Source organism: Grampus griseus (genome assembly GCF_964374135.1).
Source record: "Grampus griseus genome assembly, chromosome: 6".
In the NCBI taxonomy this organism is placed as follows: Eukaryota; Metazoa; Chordata; class Mammalia; order Artiodactyla; family Delphinidae; genus Grampus; species Grampus griseus.
The window spans coordinates 102,974,690-102,993,834 of record NC_139000.1 but is presented as its reverse complement, the minus strand read 5'-3'; the positions used below and the strand labels follow the sequence as shown (position 1 = coordinate 102,993,834).

At 42.7% G+C, this 19,145-nt stretch overlaps 1 protein-coding gene across 1 annotated transcript in view; it reads right to left on the bottom strand.

Moving 5' to 3' along the window:
* DPYSL2 (dihydropyrimidinase like 2) overlaps nucleotides 1–18,637 on the bottom strand; it is a 115,803-nt gene extending 97,166 nt beyond the window's left edge. The window contains exon 1 of the mRNA XM_082656020.1: nucleotides 18,050–18,637. Within this exon, the coding sequence (XP_082512146.1) occupies nucleotides 18,050–18,403 (354 nt within the window). The 5' untranslated portion in view covers nucleotides 18,404–18,637. The remainder of the gene's footprint in view (nucleotides 1–18,049) is intronic.
* Between the last annotated feature and the right edge of the window lie 508 nt (nucleotides 18,638–19,145).

Sequence of the window (19,145 nt, the reverse complement as noted above, 5' to 3'; positions counted from 1 at the left end):
AAAGAATTATCTGAAAAAGAAATAAAGAAAACAATTCCATTCAATAAAATACTTAGGAATAAATTTAACCAAGGAGATGAAAGATCTGTACACTAAAAACTGTATGACTTTGGTGAAAGAAATTGAAGAAGATACAAATGGAAAGATATCCTGTGTTCACGGATTGGAAGAATTAATATTGTTAAAATGTCCATATTAAAAAAAATTTTAATAAAAAATTAAAACAAATAAAATGTCCATACTACCCAAAGCCATCTACAGATTCAATGTAATACCTATGAAAATTCCAATGGTATTTTTCACATAAATAGAAAAAAAATTCTAAAATTCGTATGGAATGACAAAAGACCCCAAATGTCCAAACCAATCCTGAGAAAGAAGAACAAAGCTGGAGGTATCACACTTCCTGACTTCAAACTATATTACAAAGTTATAGTAATCAAAACAGTATGGTGCTGGCATTAAAAACAGACCAGTGGAACAGAATCTAGAGCCTGGAAATAAATCCTCAGATATATGATCAACTAATACTTGACAAGGGAGCCAAGAATACTCAATAGGGTAAGAATAATTTCTTCAAAAAATGGTTCAGGAAAAAACGGGATAATCACACGCAGAATTTTATATAGTAGCAGGTTTACATTATAAATTTGTGTGTTTTCAGAGATTAACTCTCTTCTCAGGGCTTCTACTCCAAAGCTATCACAAGTTATGCGTGCTGTAATCTCTGTAGTCTCATCATCATTCTATAAAGAGTTATTTTGAAATCCCAAAGTTTTCTTGAGCCTATGTGGAAACATAACTAGAACTAAGTACACTTCGTTGCTTGTTTTGCAATAATGTTTAAAATTTTTTAAACTATTTTCTAAATTTTATCTCAAACTGTTATTATTTAGAATACTATTTTATTCTAAAATAAAAGAATGTTTATTTATAATACTTTTATTATATTTACAGATGGGTTGTTAGCTCTAAAAAAAGATTAGATGACTCAATTTCTAACCACATAGCCATATTGTCTACATTTAAAGATGATGAAGAAAATGAAACTGACATATCAGAAGGTTCTTTGAGTCACTTGTTTCATGTAAAACATGTTATTTATGCTAACTGATGAGTTTATTATTGCTATTTTTAAATGAATTAATAAATGTTTTTAAATCCCCAGCTTTAATTTCGAACATGGTAAATATAGAGAGCTACAATCTACATAAACAAACGTTCTTTAGGGTCATCAATAATTTTTAAGGGGACTTCCCTGGTGGCGCAGTGGTTAAGAATCCGCCTGCCAATGCAGGAGACATGGGTTCTATCCCTGGGCCGGGAAGATCCCACATGCCACGGAGCAACTAAGCCTGTGCACCACAACTACTGAGCCCACGTGCTGCAACTACTGAAGCCCGCGCTCTGCAACAGGAGAAGCCACCACAATGAGAAGCCCACACACCCAATGAAGAGTAGCCCCTGCTCGCCGCAACTAGAGAAAGCCCACACAGAGCAATGAAGACCTAGCACAGCCAAAATAATAATAATAATAATTTTTAAGAACATAAGCGCATCTTTTAAGAATGTAAAATCATCAGTGCTTGAGAAGGGCTGATTTAGAGGACAGATAGAAGAGTGTGAGTCAGCAAAGAGGACTGAGAGGGAGGCTAGTGATTAGGAGGAAAACCAGGGGAGTGTAGCAACAGAGAAATCAGAAGAGTACCTCAAATAAGAGAGTATTAAATAAATGGGTTCAAGGTGGTCCCTATATCTTGGCCCCTATATTATTTATTTCTACACAGTACACTGGGAGGGTTGGCTCAAAGCCCGCCAGCACCAAACTCAAATTCTCATACATCCAATAGCTTTAAATATAGCCCCAGTAAGCTTATTTTTAGCCATTTGAAGCCTGCCTGCTTTGCATATCCTGAAAAACCTCACCCAACATCTGCTAGCAATAGATTTTGAAAACCTTGTGTCTGTAAAAGACTCCAAAGTGGTACCGCCCTTCTGAGGCTTTGATGCAGACACACACTGTGCCACTGAGCAACATTACCTAGAATCATAAACTCCTACCCGCACCGTGTATGACGCCCCTCTCTCCCTACGAGTTCCCTCGCCCTTTTTCCCTTCAGGTGGCAGGCCACACCTCTGTCCCGGGAAGGGCTCCTGCTGGGAGGGACTTCCCCTCTCTAGCCACTTGTCAAAGTTCCGCCCGCAAAAGCTCATTGTGTGCTACTGCCATCTACTGGTCACGTTTTTCCCTCTACTTGCCCAAATTGTCCTCAAACACACTACCATGGGCACCCTCATAAACCACTGGGTTATAGGGTAAGATAATGACAGGAAAGGGTCCATTGAATCTACTCCATGGAAAACGTTATGCTCTTGACGAGTTTCAGCAGGTGTAGAAGTCATATGGGAGTGGGTTGAAGGGTGAGTTGTGGTATCCCCAATACATGAACAACTCTTAGAAACCCAAAAGAAAAAGACACATATTCCCACAGAAAAATGGGTAAAGATTATAAACAAGGCAGTTCACAAAAGAAACTCTATACATGACCAGTAACTATATGAAAATGTGCTCCATCCACTAGCACTCAGACAAAAGCAAGTGAAAATTATGAGATACAATTTTTTTTTTTTTTTTGCGGTACGCGGGCCTCTCACTGTTGTGGCCTCTCCCGTTGCGCAGCACAGGCTCCGGACGCGCAGGCTCAGTGGCCATTGCTCCCGGGCCCAGCCGCTCCGCGGCATGTGGGATCTTCCCGGACCGGGGCACGAACCCGTGTCCCCTGCATCGGCAGGCGGACTCTCAACCACTGTGCCACCAGGGAAGCCCTGAGATACAATTTTTAACCTATGTCACTGGCAAATTTGTAAAATTTGGTATCAGGGGTCGGTGAGATCATGGGGAACAGGTATGCTCTTATATGCCTGATGGGAGTGTGAAAAGGACAGTCCCTTTCAAGGGTGATTTGACAGTATCTATAATAATGTTAGATGTGCTTACCTGGGACCCAGAAGTTACACTATCGAGGGTTTACCACAGAGAAACACTCACAATCCCCCACAAACAAACAAGCACGTGCAGGATGCCCCCTGAAGCATTGCTTATTCTCAATAAAAACTGGAAACAACAGAAAAATGACTAAATATGCCATGACATGCGTACTCTAGAACAATGTCATGATTAGGAGCACAGACTCCGGAGCCACACACCTGATTTTATATCCTGACATCATCACCTACTGAGCAAGCATAACCTTAAGCAAATGACTTAAGTTGTTTTCTGCCTCAATTTCCTCATTAAAATGGAGACAATAATACCTACTCCCCAGCGTCATTGAAAGCCCTAAATAGGTAACCCCATGTAAAACAATTACAATAGTGCTTAGGACATGGTCAGCACACGATAAATATTAGCAATCATTATTGGCATCAGCAGTTTAAAGAATGTGAGTTTATAGGAAATAACATAATTTATATACATGAACAAAGACCTCTGAAACACAGAGAGAAAAAAGGAACAGGCTGCCAATATAGAGTGGTATCTTTTATGTAAAACAAACACACACACGCGTGCACACAAATACTACTACACACTTTCTCCAAGGATACACGCACATGTAAAAACGTAGGAAAGGGGCTGGAAGGATACAAAGGAATGGATAAACCTTGGTTACTTCTGGTCAGGGGAGGGGACCAGGAAGGGGAGAATGGTCAAAGTGGGTTTTAGCCTTATCTCTATGCTTAATAATATATTCCTGTTGGTATATATAAAGTTCATTTTTTAACAACAGTGAATGGGAGAGGAAGAAACAGCAAATATAAATTAGACTTTAGAAAAGTTTGCTAAGAAAAGAGTAGAAAAATCGCAGGATCTGGAGAGGATTATGGGGTCAAGAGAGGATTTCATGAGTTTTACTTCTGTTGTTTTATAATGGAGGTGTTAAAGGATGTTTGTGTGCTGATGGAAATGAGCCAGTAGATGGCAATATGGGTAGACGGTTTCCAGAGGGGGTAAGCGATGGTATTCAGGGCATATGTGAGCAGATGGCCATGGGCAGAGTAGGGACCTTCCTTCTACTGTGAGCTGAGGGGAAGGGAAGTCAGTCCCAGTGATGGAAGGTGAGAAAATAAGTGGGTTCCTCCCTGAAGATCTGCTCCTCTCATTAACTCCCAGTAAATAAAGTGGAATCATCCACTGAGAGAAGGTAGAAGGAAAGAGTGTGTAAGGTTGGAATGGAGAGAAGAAGATGCAGAGCATTTGTCTTTGTACTCAAAAGGGTTGAATGTCCATTTGCAGTTTGTGGCCATCAGTTAAATGAAAATAAACTCTTCCCACCATGGTGCTCCAAGTAATGCCTCCATACTTTTGCTACGGACCTCATCAAATGGTGCTGTAAGTATTTATACACACATCCATCTCAGACTCATTTTACAATAACACGTAAGGTTGCAGAGCCCCTACACAGGCCAAGCATTTTACATACAATATTCCACTCAGTCATCCCAGTAACCCCATAGGGTCACTATGTTGATGTCCACTTTTCAAATGAGGAAGTAGGTCTAAAGGAATAGGTGATTTGCTCAAAGCCATCATCTGGTATAATCAAAAACTCCCCATAACACGGAAAACTCTCCTAACCTTCTGCATACTACATTCTCCAGTGACATTCAAGGAAACCTTAAGAACTGAGTGTGAAACACAACACCAGACTGGTTTGCTCACAGAAGTACATCTTCTTACCTAACTAAATGGCCAAAAGGAAAGAAACAGAACCAGCTGGTGATAATGTCAAATACTTAAGTGTTCTAAAAGCAATCTAGAGTCCTACTGGGCCCAAGAAGTTCGTAAAATGTCTCTGCCTTGCTTTATCTGGCTCCAAACTTAGATAATTCCACGCAGGACTTAATTCCTGAATCCTGCATGATAATTTCAGAGTCCTCACCTAATCAGGATATGACCAAAAACGCTGCAGATCAGTAGAAGGTTATATCAAGAATAATTTTTTTTTTTTTTTTTTTTTTTTGGCCATGCCACGTGGCTTTCGGGATCTTAATTCCCCGACCAGGGCTCGAACCCAGGCCCTCAGCAGTGAAAGCGTGGAGTCTGAACCACTGGAGAGCCTGGGAATTCCCTAACGTTTTAAAGATATACTTCTGCTGGTGTATTACTGTTAAGTTAAGGACCACAGTGCAGTGATCAGCATGCTCACTGAATGATTTATGGTCAGGAGGTAACGCTGATCCTTCCCAGAAATCCTGTTTTTGCTAATTCTGTCACTGCAGTTGGAGGGTATTTCGTGAACAGAGCTGTAGATAATAGCTTTTTGCAGTTAATTTTTTTTCTAGTCATCTTCACTACCAATTTTGGCATCATCATATGCCCTGTAAGAAATGTAGTTCATTTATAAATTAAAAGCCCAGCAATGTGATGGACAGGTTTTGGCTCTATTGCTTTTAGTGACGGTGTCTTATAACTCTGAACATGCGTCAGGTTTTTAAAAGTCAGATTATGGAATATGAAAAAGAATGTATATATATATATATATATATATATACACACATACATATAATTGAATCACTTTGCTGTACAGGAGAAATTAACACAACATTGTAAATCAACTATACTTCAATAAAAAAAAGTTTTTTTAAAGAACTAAAAGTCAGATTATGGATTTCTAGACTTAAAAAGGCATTAGGGGACTTCCCTGGTGGCACAGTGGTTAAGAATCCACCTGCCAACGCAGGGGACACGGGTTCAATCCCTGGTCTGGGAAGATCCCACATGCCGCCAAGCAACTAAGCCCATGTGCCACAACTACTGAGCCTGCACTCTAGAGCCCACAAACCACAACTACTGAGTCTGTGAGCCACAACTACTGAAACCCACACACCTAGAGCCCGTGCTCCTCAACAAGAGACGCCACCACAATGAGAAGGCTGCACGCAGCAACAAAGACTCAACGCAGGCCAAAAAAAGTAGAAAAAAAAAGGCATTAGGTCAGAAACCCCGGATAGAACATTCCAACTAAAATAGTAATGAAGACCATACAAATACAGAAGCACCCAATAATTCTATAAATCTAAGACCGACAGACACATACGTAAGGCCAGAATCTTGTAATAATCTTAGGTCTACTATTGCCAGCTAGTATTATTACATTAATCATGCCTTTTTATGTTCTGTATTTCTAGTCCTTGGACATCTGGGGCCTAGTTGACCCTGGAGAGACTGCTCCTCCCAGGGCTAGCCAGTTCCTAGATTCCTAGACTTTTCTGGGAGTGCACCTTTCATATGCAAACCAATCAATCCAGAATGCAAAACCCCACCTGCCACCTTTCTGAAGCTCTTAAACTCAGGGCCACGTCACCTTTCCTAATCAGGTATCAGACAACTAGAGACAGCCCCTATGTCCCAGGACCCACTAAAATTATCCAAACTTAGCCAATCCTGTTTACCCTGCCTTGCCTGTTCCTTCCCAGAAATCAGAATAATGGCTCTTACCCCTGTCCTCCCCTCACTCCCACTGCCTCCTGACTGGCTCTGGTGCTTTCCCAGGTAGCCCTGCATGAATGCTCTGTCTCCTGCTTCTAAGAATCTGTGAGAATAAAGACTTCTTCCTTCATGGCAGTCATTTCCAAGTCCATATGTCTTCCCATACATTATTGAAACAAATCCCAGGTGCATTTTAAAGGAATTGCCGATGCTGGCCTGGGAGAGGTCATGTCTCTTTTAACCCACAGAGGTGAGAAACTTCTGGAAAGAGACTGTGCGGGAAAGGCCAGACAGGTAAGAGGGGTGCCACCTTACCAAGGGGGGGAGGGTTGGGGGGAGGGATAGATGGACAGTTTGGGAGTGACATGTACACACTGCTATATTTAAGATAGATAACCAACAAGGTCCTACTGTATAGCACAGGGATCTGCTCAATATACTACAATAACCTGCATGAGAAGAGAATTTGGAAAACAATAGATACATGTATATGTATAACTGAATCGCTTTGCTGTACACCTGAAACTAACACACTCCACTCTATTCCAATATAAAATAAATATATTTTTTTAAAAAGAGAAATGCCACCTCAACCAACGCTGGCCTGGCAGCCACTACCAGGCTGCCTGGGGCAAGGTGTTCACACATCTAAGTCAAAATGAGAAGAATAAGGACAATACATATAATTTTTCATAAAGCCCAATTTATGCATATGTTTAAATTCGAGAGTTATTTTTCTCTTTATTAGTTTTAGTGCAAAAATGTTCTTCATTTTGTAAGATGATACTACAGAGTTCTGCTGGGCTTTTTTTTTTTTTTTGGTGTCCCTATATTGGCAACGTAAAAATTTGGCAGTCATTAAGTTGTTCCCCAAAATTGTTTTTGAAATTTAACGGAAGAGTGAAAGCCAAAGTCTGCAACTTCGGCACCAGAAAATGGGAATTGGACAAGAAGTTAGTGTTTGAATCAATCTTCAAACTCTAAACCTAATAAAGATTCAACTGGTACACACAGTCGGGGAATGAGGCCAAAGACCGTTCACACACACTCATCTGCTAAAAACATGAATTCTGAAGGGACCTCACCTGAATTGAAGATCAAGACCAAGGAAAAGATATCAAGCTTATGAAAACTTATTGCAGAACAAGGCATGAGAGATACGACCTCCTGGGGGGAGGGAGGGGGAGTTGAGGAAACGCTTTTTGGCACCTTCAGTGGAGGACAGGAAGATCTCTCTCCAATATAAACAGACATAAAACACTACAGAATAGACTCTATCGCACCAAGCCCTGATGTTAACAGTATGTTAAGAAACAGAAAATACTTGCCAAGAGATGGCCTGGCACTCACAGCAAGGCCTGAGCGACCTCTTGTCAAATGTGAATTTCACAGAGCATCAGTATCAGAGGAGGCCACTCGGTGACCACGACGCATTAAAATAAAGACGAGGCCCCTCCAGAAAATCACACCCGATAAAATATGAACGTTGTCCAAGTCACAAAATACCAAACAAAATCCCCCATCCGAATTAATATGGGTGCCCACTGCTTATTTACCAACCACAACTTCAGTCTAATCTGCCCTTAGAGATAAGAGTTATTGAGATACCTAATCACAGAAGTGTCACCCCCTTATGACAGCACCCAGTCCAGAGGGAATGCTCATTTCCTTGGGCCCTCACCAAAACACCACACCAAAGCCCAGATCTCTCTCCAATGCCCTCCTACAGATGTCCCATGGTTCCCTATGGTGTGTGGTCTCTCTCATTGCAGCAAGTAATAAACCCAACTCATTCAATTCTCATTAAAGTCAGAAATCAAACAGGGAACCCTAAAAAAAACCACCATTATTCAACATAGTTCTAGGAGTCCAAGCAAGGTAATCAGACCAGGAAGAGAAATAATAAACAAAGGCATTAGAAAAAAGGTATAAAATTAATATTAGATAATTAAACTGTCCCAAAAGAATGAACTGAAAACTATTAGAACGCGAACTGAGTTCAATAAAGCAATCTGTTATAAATTAATTTAAAACTCAAGAGTCATCCAGAATGTAAACTACTAAACATCTTGGAATAAATGTAACAAAAAATTTCAGAGGAATAAAGCAAAATTTCAGGAGAAAATGGCAAGACATGATTTAAACTGAGGTAGAAAGACTTACCATCTTAAAAGTAAATATTTCTTATAATTCAATATATAAATTGAATATAATTGTGGTAAAAATCATATCAGGTTTCTGCCACTGAAAATATCTTTCATGGAAAATGCAGTTGAATGGTGGAAAAATATGAAGAAAATTAAGATATGAAAAAGTTAAAGTACAGCAGAGGGAAAAAAGCCAATATTTTATAATAATCAGAAATGGAGTATAATCTATAAAAATTTTTAATCACTGTGTTGTACACCTGAAACTAATATGATATTGTAAATCAACTACACCTCAATTTAAAAAAAGTTACGGTAACTAAAGTTGTATTGAATCACTACGAATCACTACGAAATTAGTAAGGCAAACCAGTGAAACAGAGCAGGAAGACAAAAACCATGCAGACATATATAAGAAGTTGAGTATATAAAAAATAAGCGAAGAAATACTAATTCTTCAATAAATGCCATTAGGAAAACTGGCTATTTGGAGAATTAAGTTATACCTTACTTCAAGTTATAGACAAAAATTAATTGTCAGATTTAAATGTAAATAAACACAAAACCCAAAAAGGTTTTAAAAGAAAATACAAGTAAATAAATCTTGAAAGTTAAAAAAAAAATGTCAGAAAAGATGAACTGACTGAACTACGTAAAATTTAAATTTGGATGTCAAAAAATAAAGGTCAAAAAAATGAGGTGCAAACTAGGAAAAATTGTGTAACAAGTGATTTTAAAATGTATCCATTTTAATATATGATTTTTTACATATCAGTGTTTAAAATATGAATATGTTAATAGGAATGTCTGCAAAATGCAGGATAACACTTGTCACCTATAAATTTGAGAAATATCTATAGGAACTATAATACCCAGTGATGTCAGGGATGCTGAAAAACAGTATCTCTCACTCACTTTTGGTAGGAGTATAAAGGCTGTATAATATACAAAATGCTATCAGTGGTTATTTCTAGCTAATAAGATTATCAATGATTTCTTTTTTTTTTAATTGCGTATCAGAGTAATCACAATAAACATCGTACTTTGTCATGTTATTTCTAAAAAATAGAACAAAATAAAAATTGAATTCAATTAGTTTCTCAAAGTTATTTTTCCTAAATTCAGCTTGTTAGTCACTGCCCTCCTACTACCATCCCTACCACTCCCAAATCACTGGTTTGGAAAACAAATTTTCTACTTCATTAAAAAAAATATAAATATATTTACACATATAAACACATATATGTGCGAATACACACACACGAAAGCATTTTCTTTATATGAACAGGATTGTGAGACAGAAAGATCAGACTTAGGCAGTACACAAAGCACTCAAGGATACTGCGCTGTTGCAAGTGCGATTCTAAATGAATTTCAAAGCTCCCATAAAACAACAGAATTTAGTTACATGAATACGATTCTAGGATACAAGGCCCTGGAACTTCTTCGCCAGATTTCATTTGATCCAGCAGTTTTGACAACAGCCAGGGATAATATAACATCAAAAGCATGGGCAACAAAAGAAAAGACAGATAAATTGGACTTAAAATTAAAAGCTTCTGTGCATCAAAGGACACTATCAAAAATGAATAGACACCCACAGAATGAGAGAAAATATTTGCAAACCTTTTATCTGATAAGGGGCTAGTATCTAGAGTATATAAAGTACTCCTAAAACTGAATAACAAAAAGACAAAAAACTCAATTTAAAAATGGGCAAAGGATTTGAATAGACATTTCTCCAAGGCTATACAGATGACCAATAAGCACATGAAAAGATGTTCAAAGTCATTATTCATTAGGGAAATGCAAATCAAAACCACAATGGCATACCATTTTATACCCACCAGGATGGCTATAATCAGCAAATAACAAGCATTGTGCAGGACATGCAGAAATTGAAGCCCTTACATGCTTTTGGTGGGAATGTAAAATGGTGCAGCCATTGTGGAAAACAGTTTGGCAGTCCCTCAAAAAGTTAGACATAGAATTACCATATGACTTAACTATCCCACTCCTAGGTATACACCCAAGAGAACCAACAACATATGTTCAAACACAAACTTAAAAGAATATTCATGCCAGTATTATTCATTATGGCCAAAAAGTGGAAACAACCCAAGTATCAATCAACTTGTGAATGGATAAATGAAATGTGGTCTATACAATGGAATACTGTTCGGAATGAAGTGCCGATCCATGCTATAATGTGGATGAACCTTGCAAACACTACACTAAGTGAAAGAAGCCAGACACAAAAGGCCATACTGTATGATTCCATGTATGTGAAGTGTCCAAAACAGGTAAACCCATGGAGACAGAAAGTAGATGGTTGGTTGCCACAGGCTGGGATGATGGAGGATTGGGAAGGGACAGCTTAAGAGATACAGGATTTCTTTTTGGAGTGATGCAAATGCTCTGGGATTAGTAGTGATGATTGCATAAGATTGTGAATGTACTAAAAGCTATTGAATTGTAGACTTTAAAATGGTGAAAATGAGAATTTTATTACATGAATTTTACCTCTATAAAACAAACAAACAAACAAACAAAGAACAACCAGGGATAGTACAGCTTTCTTTCAGAGCCTTTAGTGGAAATGGGAGAAGGAGATTAAGGCCTGGCCCAATGACAGCCCCAGGCAGGTGACTGCAAGTAACACAGCTTGTGAAGACAAAGCCAGGACTATAAGCTGAGCTTCCTGACTCCTAGCCCAGAATTCTTTCCACAAGGGAGCTGCCTTGGAATCAGGGCCCAGGCAAGCTGTCTGTATGTCTCAAAAGCAAGCCCCAAGCCACTTTCAAGACCAGGTGTTTTCCCTTCAAGGCACTATTTGTTTGCAGCTCTTGGCCTAAGTTACCAGCCTTGGCCATGGGCTGCAACCAACCCAACTCAAGTGTCCCTCAAAACACCTGCCAGTGTTTTTACTGACTCCCTCATTATTTGTTTGTAGTTCATGATTTACATCAAGTGGGAAAATCACATTGTCATCACATTGCTCTAATCTTAGAAAAGCATGTCATTCATACTGTCAGGGTTGGCCTCTGTCCCAGTGATATTTGAAGCCATGTCTTGTGTTGAGAAAAATGATGGACAGAATATCAGCAGTGTAGGGCACATCCATAAAGACAGATCAAAGGTCTCTTTCATAAATGGCTTCAAAGAATACATTGCAAAACGGAAACAAAAAAAGTAGATTCTCAGAACCTACTCAGAACTATTTTTACAATAGTTAATTCTTTGGAGATAAAATGAGAAAAGAATAATTAATTCAGAAAGCAATTCAGTACCTCACAATGATTAAGATGCTCTTTAGTCACGTAGACCTGGGTTCAGATACTGCCTCTGGCTTTTAGTTAGCAAGTTGCTTTGCAAGTTTCTTTTACCTTCATATATTCCTTTTACAAAATATGGATAACAGTAATACCTGCTTAATAGAGTTGTCTTAGCATAAATAAGATAAGATACCAAGGGGGAAAGGTGGGGTGGTGGGATGAATTGAGAGATTGGGATTGACGTATATACACTATTGATACTATGTATAAAATGGATAACTAATGAGAACCTACCGTATAGCACAGGTAACTCTACTCAATGCTCTGTGGTGACCTAAATGGGAAGGAAATCCAAAAAAGTGGGGATCTATGTATACGTATAGCTGATTCACTTTGCTGTACAGCAGAAACTAACACAACATTGTAAAGCACCTATACTCCAATACAAATTTTTTAAAAAGAGAGGATATATGTATATGTATAAATGATTCACTTTGCTGTACACCTGAAACTAACACAACATTGTAAATCAACTATACTGCAATAAAATTTTTTTAAAAATATAATGCATATAAAGCATTTAACACAGGGCATACCCCATAGAATATATAAAGTTTAATAGGATATGAAATATTTTGCCTACAAAATTAAATTGTACTTTTAAGTTCACTAACTATTCCTGCAGTGGAACTGAGTCATACAATGGTGTCTTGCAAGAAGAAATAAGGGACTGAGTCAGGAAACCTTGGTTCAAATCCTAGTTCCAGCACTTACTAAATAACAAGACCTTGGAATAGGTCAGGAAATGTCACTACCTCTCAGTGTCCTTATTTACAGAAAGGGAATAATGCCTATATCAGAAGGTTTGGGGACAAGTTTTAAAATAATATATCCTACACATTCTAAAATACAGGATCTAGAACGTAAATGTACATTCTAGGGAGCAATCAAGATGGTGGAGTAGTAGAACGTGAAGCTCAGCTCTTCCCACAAATACATTCTAGGGTTATACAGTGCTACGTAAATAACAAGGTTTTACTGGTGTAGGACTGCAGTGGGACTGGGCAGTGAGAGGGACAGTCCTAGTCGTGGGACTGTCACCTGAGTTCCACAGGGTGAAGCACTGTCATTCTGGGCATCGACTTCTCCACCTCTAAAGTGAGGTGATCATTAGGTTTCTTTCAAGCCCAAACATTCAATGGTAGTACACATGTGAATCTATGATGAATTTTGACTCTGCCTTCTTTCTCAAAGAAGTAGAGAGGAGCACTGTCACCAAAGGACCCATAAGAATACTTAGCTTGTCTTTACCAAGGGTGGGAAAATGCCCAGCCCGTGCCTGATTTCCATGGTCCACAAGTTTGTGAACCATGCAATGTTCAAGAGGTCATGGCCAGATGTTGTCACTGGAGGTCCAATAACAGCAATTCTCCTCTCCACCCTCAAGCTACAAGGGAAGGAAAATGGAAGAGGCTGTTCAGCTGGTAGGAGTTTTCTTCCACTCAGGCCTTGGGCCCCAGGCTGGGTGAGTCTATCTCATCCCAACTGTAATTCTTCTCACTTCCTCTCACAATGAGATCATTGCAGATCAATTAATTGAGTTACCAATTTTCCAATCATCAAGAACTTGTTAAAATTTAACTGATTTTAGGAATATTATTCAGCCATGAAAAAGAAAGAAATCTTGTCACAGGCACCACGTGGGTGAACCCTGAGGACATGATGCTAAGTGAAATAAGCCAATCACAATAAGACAAACTCTATGATTCCACTTACGTGAAGTACCTGGAAGAGTCAAATTCATAGCGACAGAAAGTAGAAGGCTGGTTGACAGGGGCTGGGGGGATGGGAATAGGGAGTTAATGGTTTAATGGGCACAGAGTTTCAGTTTTGCAAGATTCAAAAGTTCTGGAGATTGGTTGCATGACAGTATGAATATATTTAACATGACTGAACTGTACTCTTTAAAATGGTTGAGAAGGTAAATTTTATGCTATGTGTATTTCACCACAATTACCTTTTAAAATTTAACTAATTATATGATGATTTGGGAAATCAAGAGTAACCAATAATTATGGATCATCACGATTTCCTTCTCCTCCCCAAGTACCCCTCCTCCTTCGAACCCAGATGGGTCCTAGGTATTTTGGTATTTTGGAATCCTGGACACACGAATGTTCATATTTGTTTCTCCCCTTTTGAGATAATGTGGCCTCTAAAATATCAAATTAATGCCCTTGTTCTAGGCTCCTAGCCAAATCTCTACCACACATCCCGCTAACTAGACATCTATTTTGCTGAACAGGCTAGTCTATTATCAAACAAGTATCTCTGGGGACAACTTGTGTGTCAGTTACTCACATAAGAGATGGATGCCTTCAATCATTGGGGTTTCTCTCTAGCTAAGATTAACATGAGGAAGAGATGTGTGTTTTTTTTTTTTTGATGTGGACCATTTTTAAAGTCTTTATTAAGTTTGTTACAATATTGCTTCTGTTTTATGTTTTGGTATTTTGGCCGCAAGGCATGTGGGATCTTAGCTCCCTGACCAGGGATCGAACCCACACCTCCTGCTTTGGAAAGCGAAGTCTTAACCACTGGACCACCAGAGAAGTCCCAAGAAGAGATTTTTGAATGGGAGAAGGTGTGGCGGTGCGGGGGGGGGGAGAGGAGAAGAGTGATTTCAGAACTCGTTGCTTTTGGAGAAAGAAAGATGCTTTTTCTAAAAAGCATCATCATCAGGATGGTGTAGGAGTGGCATTGAACAGTAAGAGGGCAGCAGAATCACTAGGCATCTAGGGCTGGGAAGATAATCAACCTGGGGAGAAGGGATGGGGGCACGGAATGGAAGGGACTATCAGAAAACATGTTACAGACTTGGGGATTTTGTCAAGTTCAGCAGCCCTCTTGTAGAGTTCACTCACTGGCACCTGCCCTAGGGAAGTGGAGAATCACTCCCCAGACACTCTAGTCTATGCAGCTTGTTTGCTGCTGGGAAAAGAGCCTGGGAACCCCTTTGGAAGGGATGCTCACGATCCAGTATCCCTGGCTGCACAGCTGGTTCTGGCTAAACTGTGTCCGAGGTGGAATGGAGGGAATTCCTAGGAAGAAGAGGGGAGGCCGAGGGACCCCTGGCCACCAGCAAGGAGAATTAGGCCAACCATGCTGCTCTCTATTCTAAGAGGCTCAGAGTCCTTCACGGGTAGTGATCAACTTAATCTCACTGCAGCCCAAGGTGAACGTCCCCAAGGACACAAAGGAAGAAGAGAGTAATGAGATAGCCTTCCTCATTCACATTCACTACACCGGCTCTTTCCTTTCACCACAATCTACCAACCCAGCCCAAGCCACACCCATTGCTTTCTGGTGCCAACCTGTTCACACCTGCAAATGCAAATGCAGGTGGTCAACCTCCCCTCATCTCCCACAAGCCATGTGGCGTCTGAGCTAAGGAAGCCTGCACCCTCCCTTCCCAAAGCCTTGCTAGAAGAACAGCAGGACCTCTAGAGTGACAGGTGGACAAAGCCACTTCTGGCCATACAATAACGACACATGTAAGTACAGATTCAGGGGAGGAGGGAGGCTTGAGTCAGGGAACCCAGGATCCACTCACTCTAGTTCTCCTCCACCTCTCTCTGTTCCAGGACTTCAGATAGGAATGCCCTGGAATGCTGGTAGTTACCCTGCTCGTTAGCTGAAAACTAAGTAATGGCTACTCAATTCAGTCAAAGTGGTGGGTTCAACTATGCTTTTGGAAATAAGCATTACTATATACATAGATATAGATAGATACACAACCCCAAATTCCTTTTCTCTCTTGTATAGACATGAAATCTTCAAACACTGATGCTGGTAAATGTACCAGTCCTGGTAAAAGCTCTTAGTCGTGAATGAAAAAAATCCCACAGGAACAGCCGTTATGTGATAAGGCAACATTGAAAATGAAAATCCAGGGAAGGCTGCCGAAAAACCAAGCCAGAATCACTCTGTTACTAGTAACTGGATACCTAAAGCAAATGTGGGTTTGCAGAGGCTACAACTGCCTGGGGTATTGGTTGGGCATTTCCTCTGCAAATCTCCCCCTCCACGTGCCCTAGATCTACAATTTAGAATTTCTATTAAATTCAGAGAGCGTTCAAACAAGCAGCTCTGATGATCAAATATCCAAGCTTCTAAATGGGCAGGAAAAGAGATGTGTTATTCAACCCAGTGAAACTCTGCCTTTCAAACTTGAGTTTTAATTCACTGCCATCATTAGAAAGGCGGTCACTTTCCACTTCTGCCCTCTGATCTGCCATTTTTTAGATGATTTCTTCCTTATCTCAAGGCATTTTTCTGCTTCCTTTAGGACATTAGAATTACCACCACAACTAGTTGAAGATGAGGGTATTACACAGCCAGTATGCTATACAATCACTCATTGGGTGTGGCCCTCACCCAGTGTATTTCACATCACTCAGCTTTCAGTATAAGTCACATTATTAGGAACTTCTACTTTGATTGTCTGATCACTTGAAACAAAGTGACTTCTTGGATTAAGTTCTCCCAGTTGACTCATAGTGAAATATGGGTAGCAGGTACCTCCTTCCCATGTGCATAAATCAGAGGACAGAGCTGAGGGAGGAGGAATCAATTAAGTAATCAATTAAGTAGCTGTCATTTGAAAGTGACAGCAAATGGTTTGTCTCTCCTAGAACTGATCCTATAAAAGTCAAAAGCTGCAAAACACTGTGCCACATCCCGAAACAGTAACGTGTTCAAACCATTGTCATCAACCCTTAGTTGTTCTCTGATGAGTTCACTGTAAGCCTACAACCTAAATGCACTTATTGTCACTCGGTGGATAGGTACAGACCACGCCCAACTACTCTGGAAGACCCTTAAGAAGAAATCACATTGAACTTTTAATAGCTAACCTTCACCTTACCCAGAAAAGCGAGGCACACAATAGGTATTCAATAAATAATCAATCATTGATTTCTTGTCTTCACCAACGGGCATGGGAGATAAACAGCAAACAAGTGCTGAAACCTTTCACACTGTAATTTATCACTTAGAAATTAAGGCTGAGGGGAAAAAAATTGCACAAGTATGAAGGTCACCCTGATAAAGAAAAAAACACGTGGTATAAGAAGACTTAAAATGCACACTGTACATATTTGCCAGAGATAAACATCTTCTGAAATTAGGTTTACCAAATTGGTCTTCTTTGTTTCCTCATTAACATAGCATAGGGGGGTCTAATCCATCTGTGACAGTCTATTCAAAATGTGAGGGTTTTTCCCTTTTCTTTTCTTTTCACCCTTTGAATATAATCCACGCAGTCCCCATCCCCAAAGCCCCTCCCAAATAGTGGCCGGGGGGAACGCTCTGGGAAACCCTTGCTGAGATACTTAGCGGAACTTTGTTCTCCACATGGGCTATTTAGGAGCGTCGCGGTTTCCTCGCGTGATTCCACTGCCTCTCGGGTTCTTCTCGCGGTGCGAACAGGAGTCAGGGTGCTGAGATAGATTCTCCCTTGCGGTCCGGGGAGGCGCTGACCATGGTCCTTGCCTACGAGCTTGGGGCGCGAGCGCGGAGGGCGCCGGAGGAGAAGCGCTGGGAAAGCTCGCGGGGCGCGGCGGGGAGCAGCCGTCGAGGCCCCCGCCCCTCCCGACCCCCGGGGAGCCCGCCGGCCTGTACGCGAACCCTCCACTGCACGCTCGGAGCTGCATCGAAAAAGGGTGGGGCAGCCAGCCGCAGCTGCAATTGGAAGCCGCCCGGGAGGATTTAAGAAGAATGGAACCGCGGCCCATCCCCTCCCCCTCCAACCATGAGACACCACCGCCCCCCCCCCCCCAGCCGGAGATAGGCCCATCCTTTACCCCCACCCCCTCCTTCCCAGGCCCAGGGAGGCGCGGGCAGCCTTTGTGGGCACACAGCCGCCCACCAGCGAGCCCGAGCCCCTCGGCACCCTGCACGCAGGGCCGGGTAGGGTGGGGTGCGTATGCACATGCAGGGAAGCAATACTCGAGGCAGGGCAGGACGGTGGGCACGCTGGGATCCTCGGTTCTCCACCGAACTGGAAAGGGGGCGAGGGAGGGGCGATCCCCACGCCCCATCCTCTGTCTCAAACACCGCCTCCCACCCGTACCAACCTGGTCATTGATGTTCTGCAGGGCTTCCTTGCCCGAGGCCCGCCGGATCTCCACCTTCCGGCCCGATTCAACAGATGGCTCCCCGCCGGCGCGCCGGCCCTGCCGGGAGTACGGCGGCTGCGGGTCCGGGCCCAAGTGGGCGACGTCCCGCTGCTGAGCCACCACCTGCCCCGAGCCCCGGCCCACCGACAGCGAGTCGAAGTCGATGGTCTTGTTCTCCGAGGACCCTTCCACCGGGCAGAACATGCCACAGAATTTCTGCCGAGGCTTGGGGCTGCCTGAGCCCAGGTTTTTAAAAAAGGCAGGGACCTCTTCGTCCTCTGCCGCCTTCCCGGATTGCTTCCTCTCGGCCATGGCGTGGGGAGGCTTGGGGAGGGTCCTCTCCGTCCGTCAGTCCGTCTGCCGGTCCCTAAGTCTGCCTGTCTCTATGCACCAAGCCCCCGGCTGCTGCCGCGGCTGCCGCTCTCTGCCTCCCGCAAGGTGTACAGAAAGGAAGGAGGGCTGGCGAGCGAGCGACCCACCCCTCCCGGTCCCTCCTCCTGACCCCGCTTTCTCCCCTCCCTGCCCACGCCCCCCGCCGCCGCCGCGCGAGCTCTGGCGAGCAGCAAAGTTGGGTCTGGGAGGGTGGCCGCTGCGGCAGCGAGACCGGAGAGGCTGCCAGCTCCCGGCAGCTGCGGGAGGAGGGAGGCGCGGGCGGGGCGGGGGCGGGGCGGGGCTCCGGGGAGGGGAGCGCAGAGGCGGGGAGGCAGGGGAGGGCCGCGCAGCCGAGAGCCCCGCGCTCCGGAAGTGAAGCTGCCAGACCACCGGCTAATGGATGCGGAGCTCAGGGCCCGCTGACCGCTGTTGGCGCCAGGGTGAGTATGGGGCAGGGCACGCGGGGGCGAAGATCGTGGGGCGCAGTGCCTGGCCCCCGCGCCCCGCTCCCAGACCTGCCTGGCCCAGGCGCCTCTCCCCCACCGCATTGCGGAGGTGGGCCAGCGGTGAGGGTTCACCGTGGGGAGCGCTCCCTCCCTCTTACCCCGGCTGTGAGATGATGGATGGGGAAAGGGGCACACACTGGCAGGCGCCAGGACACCGGCGTGGGGGACAGAGGAAG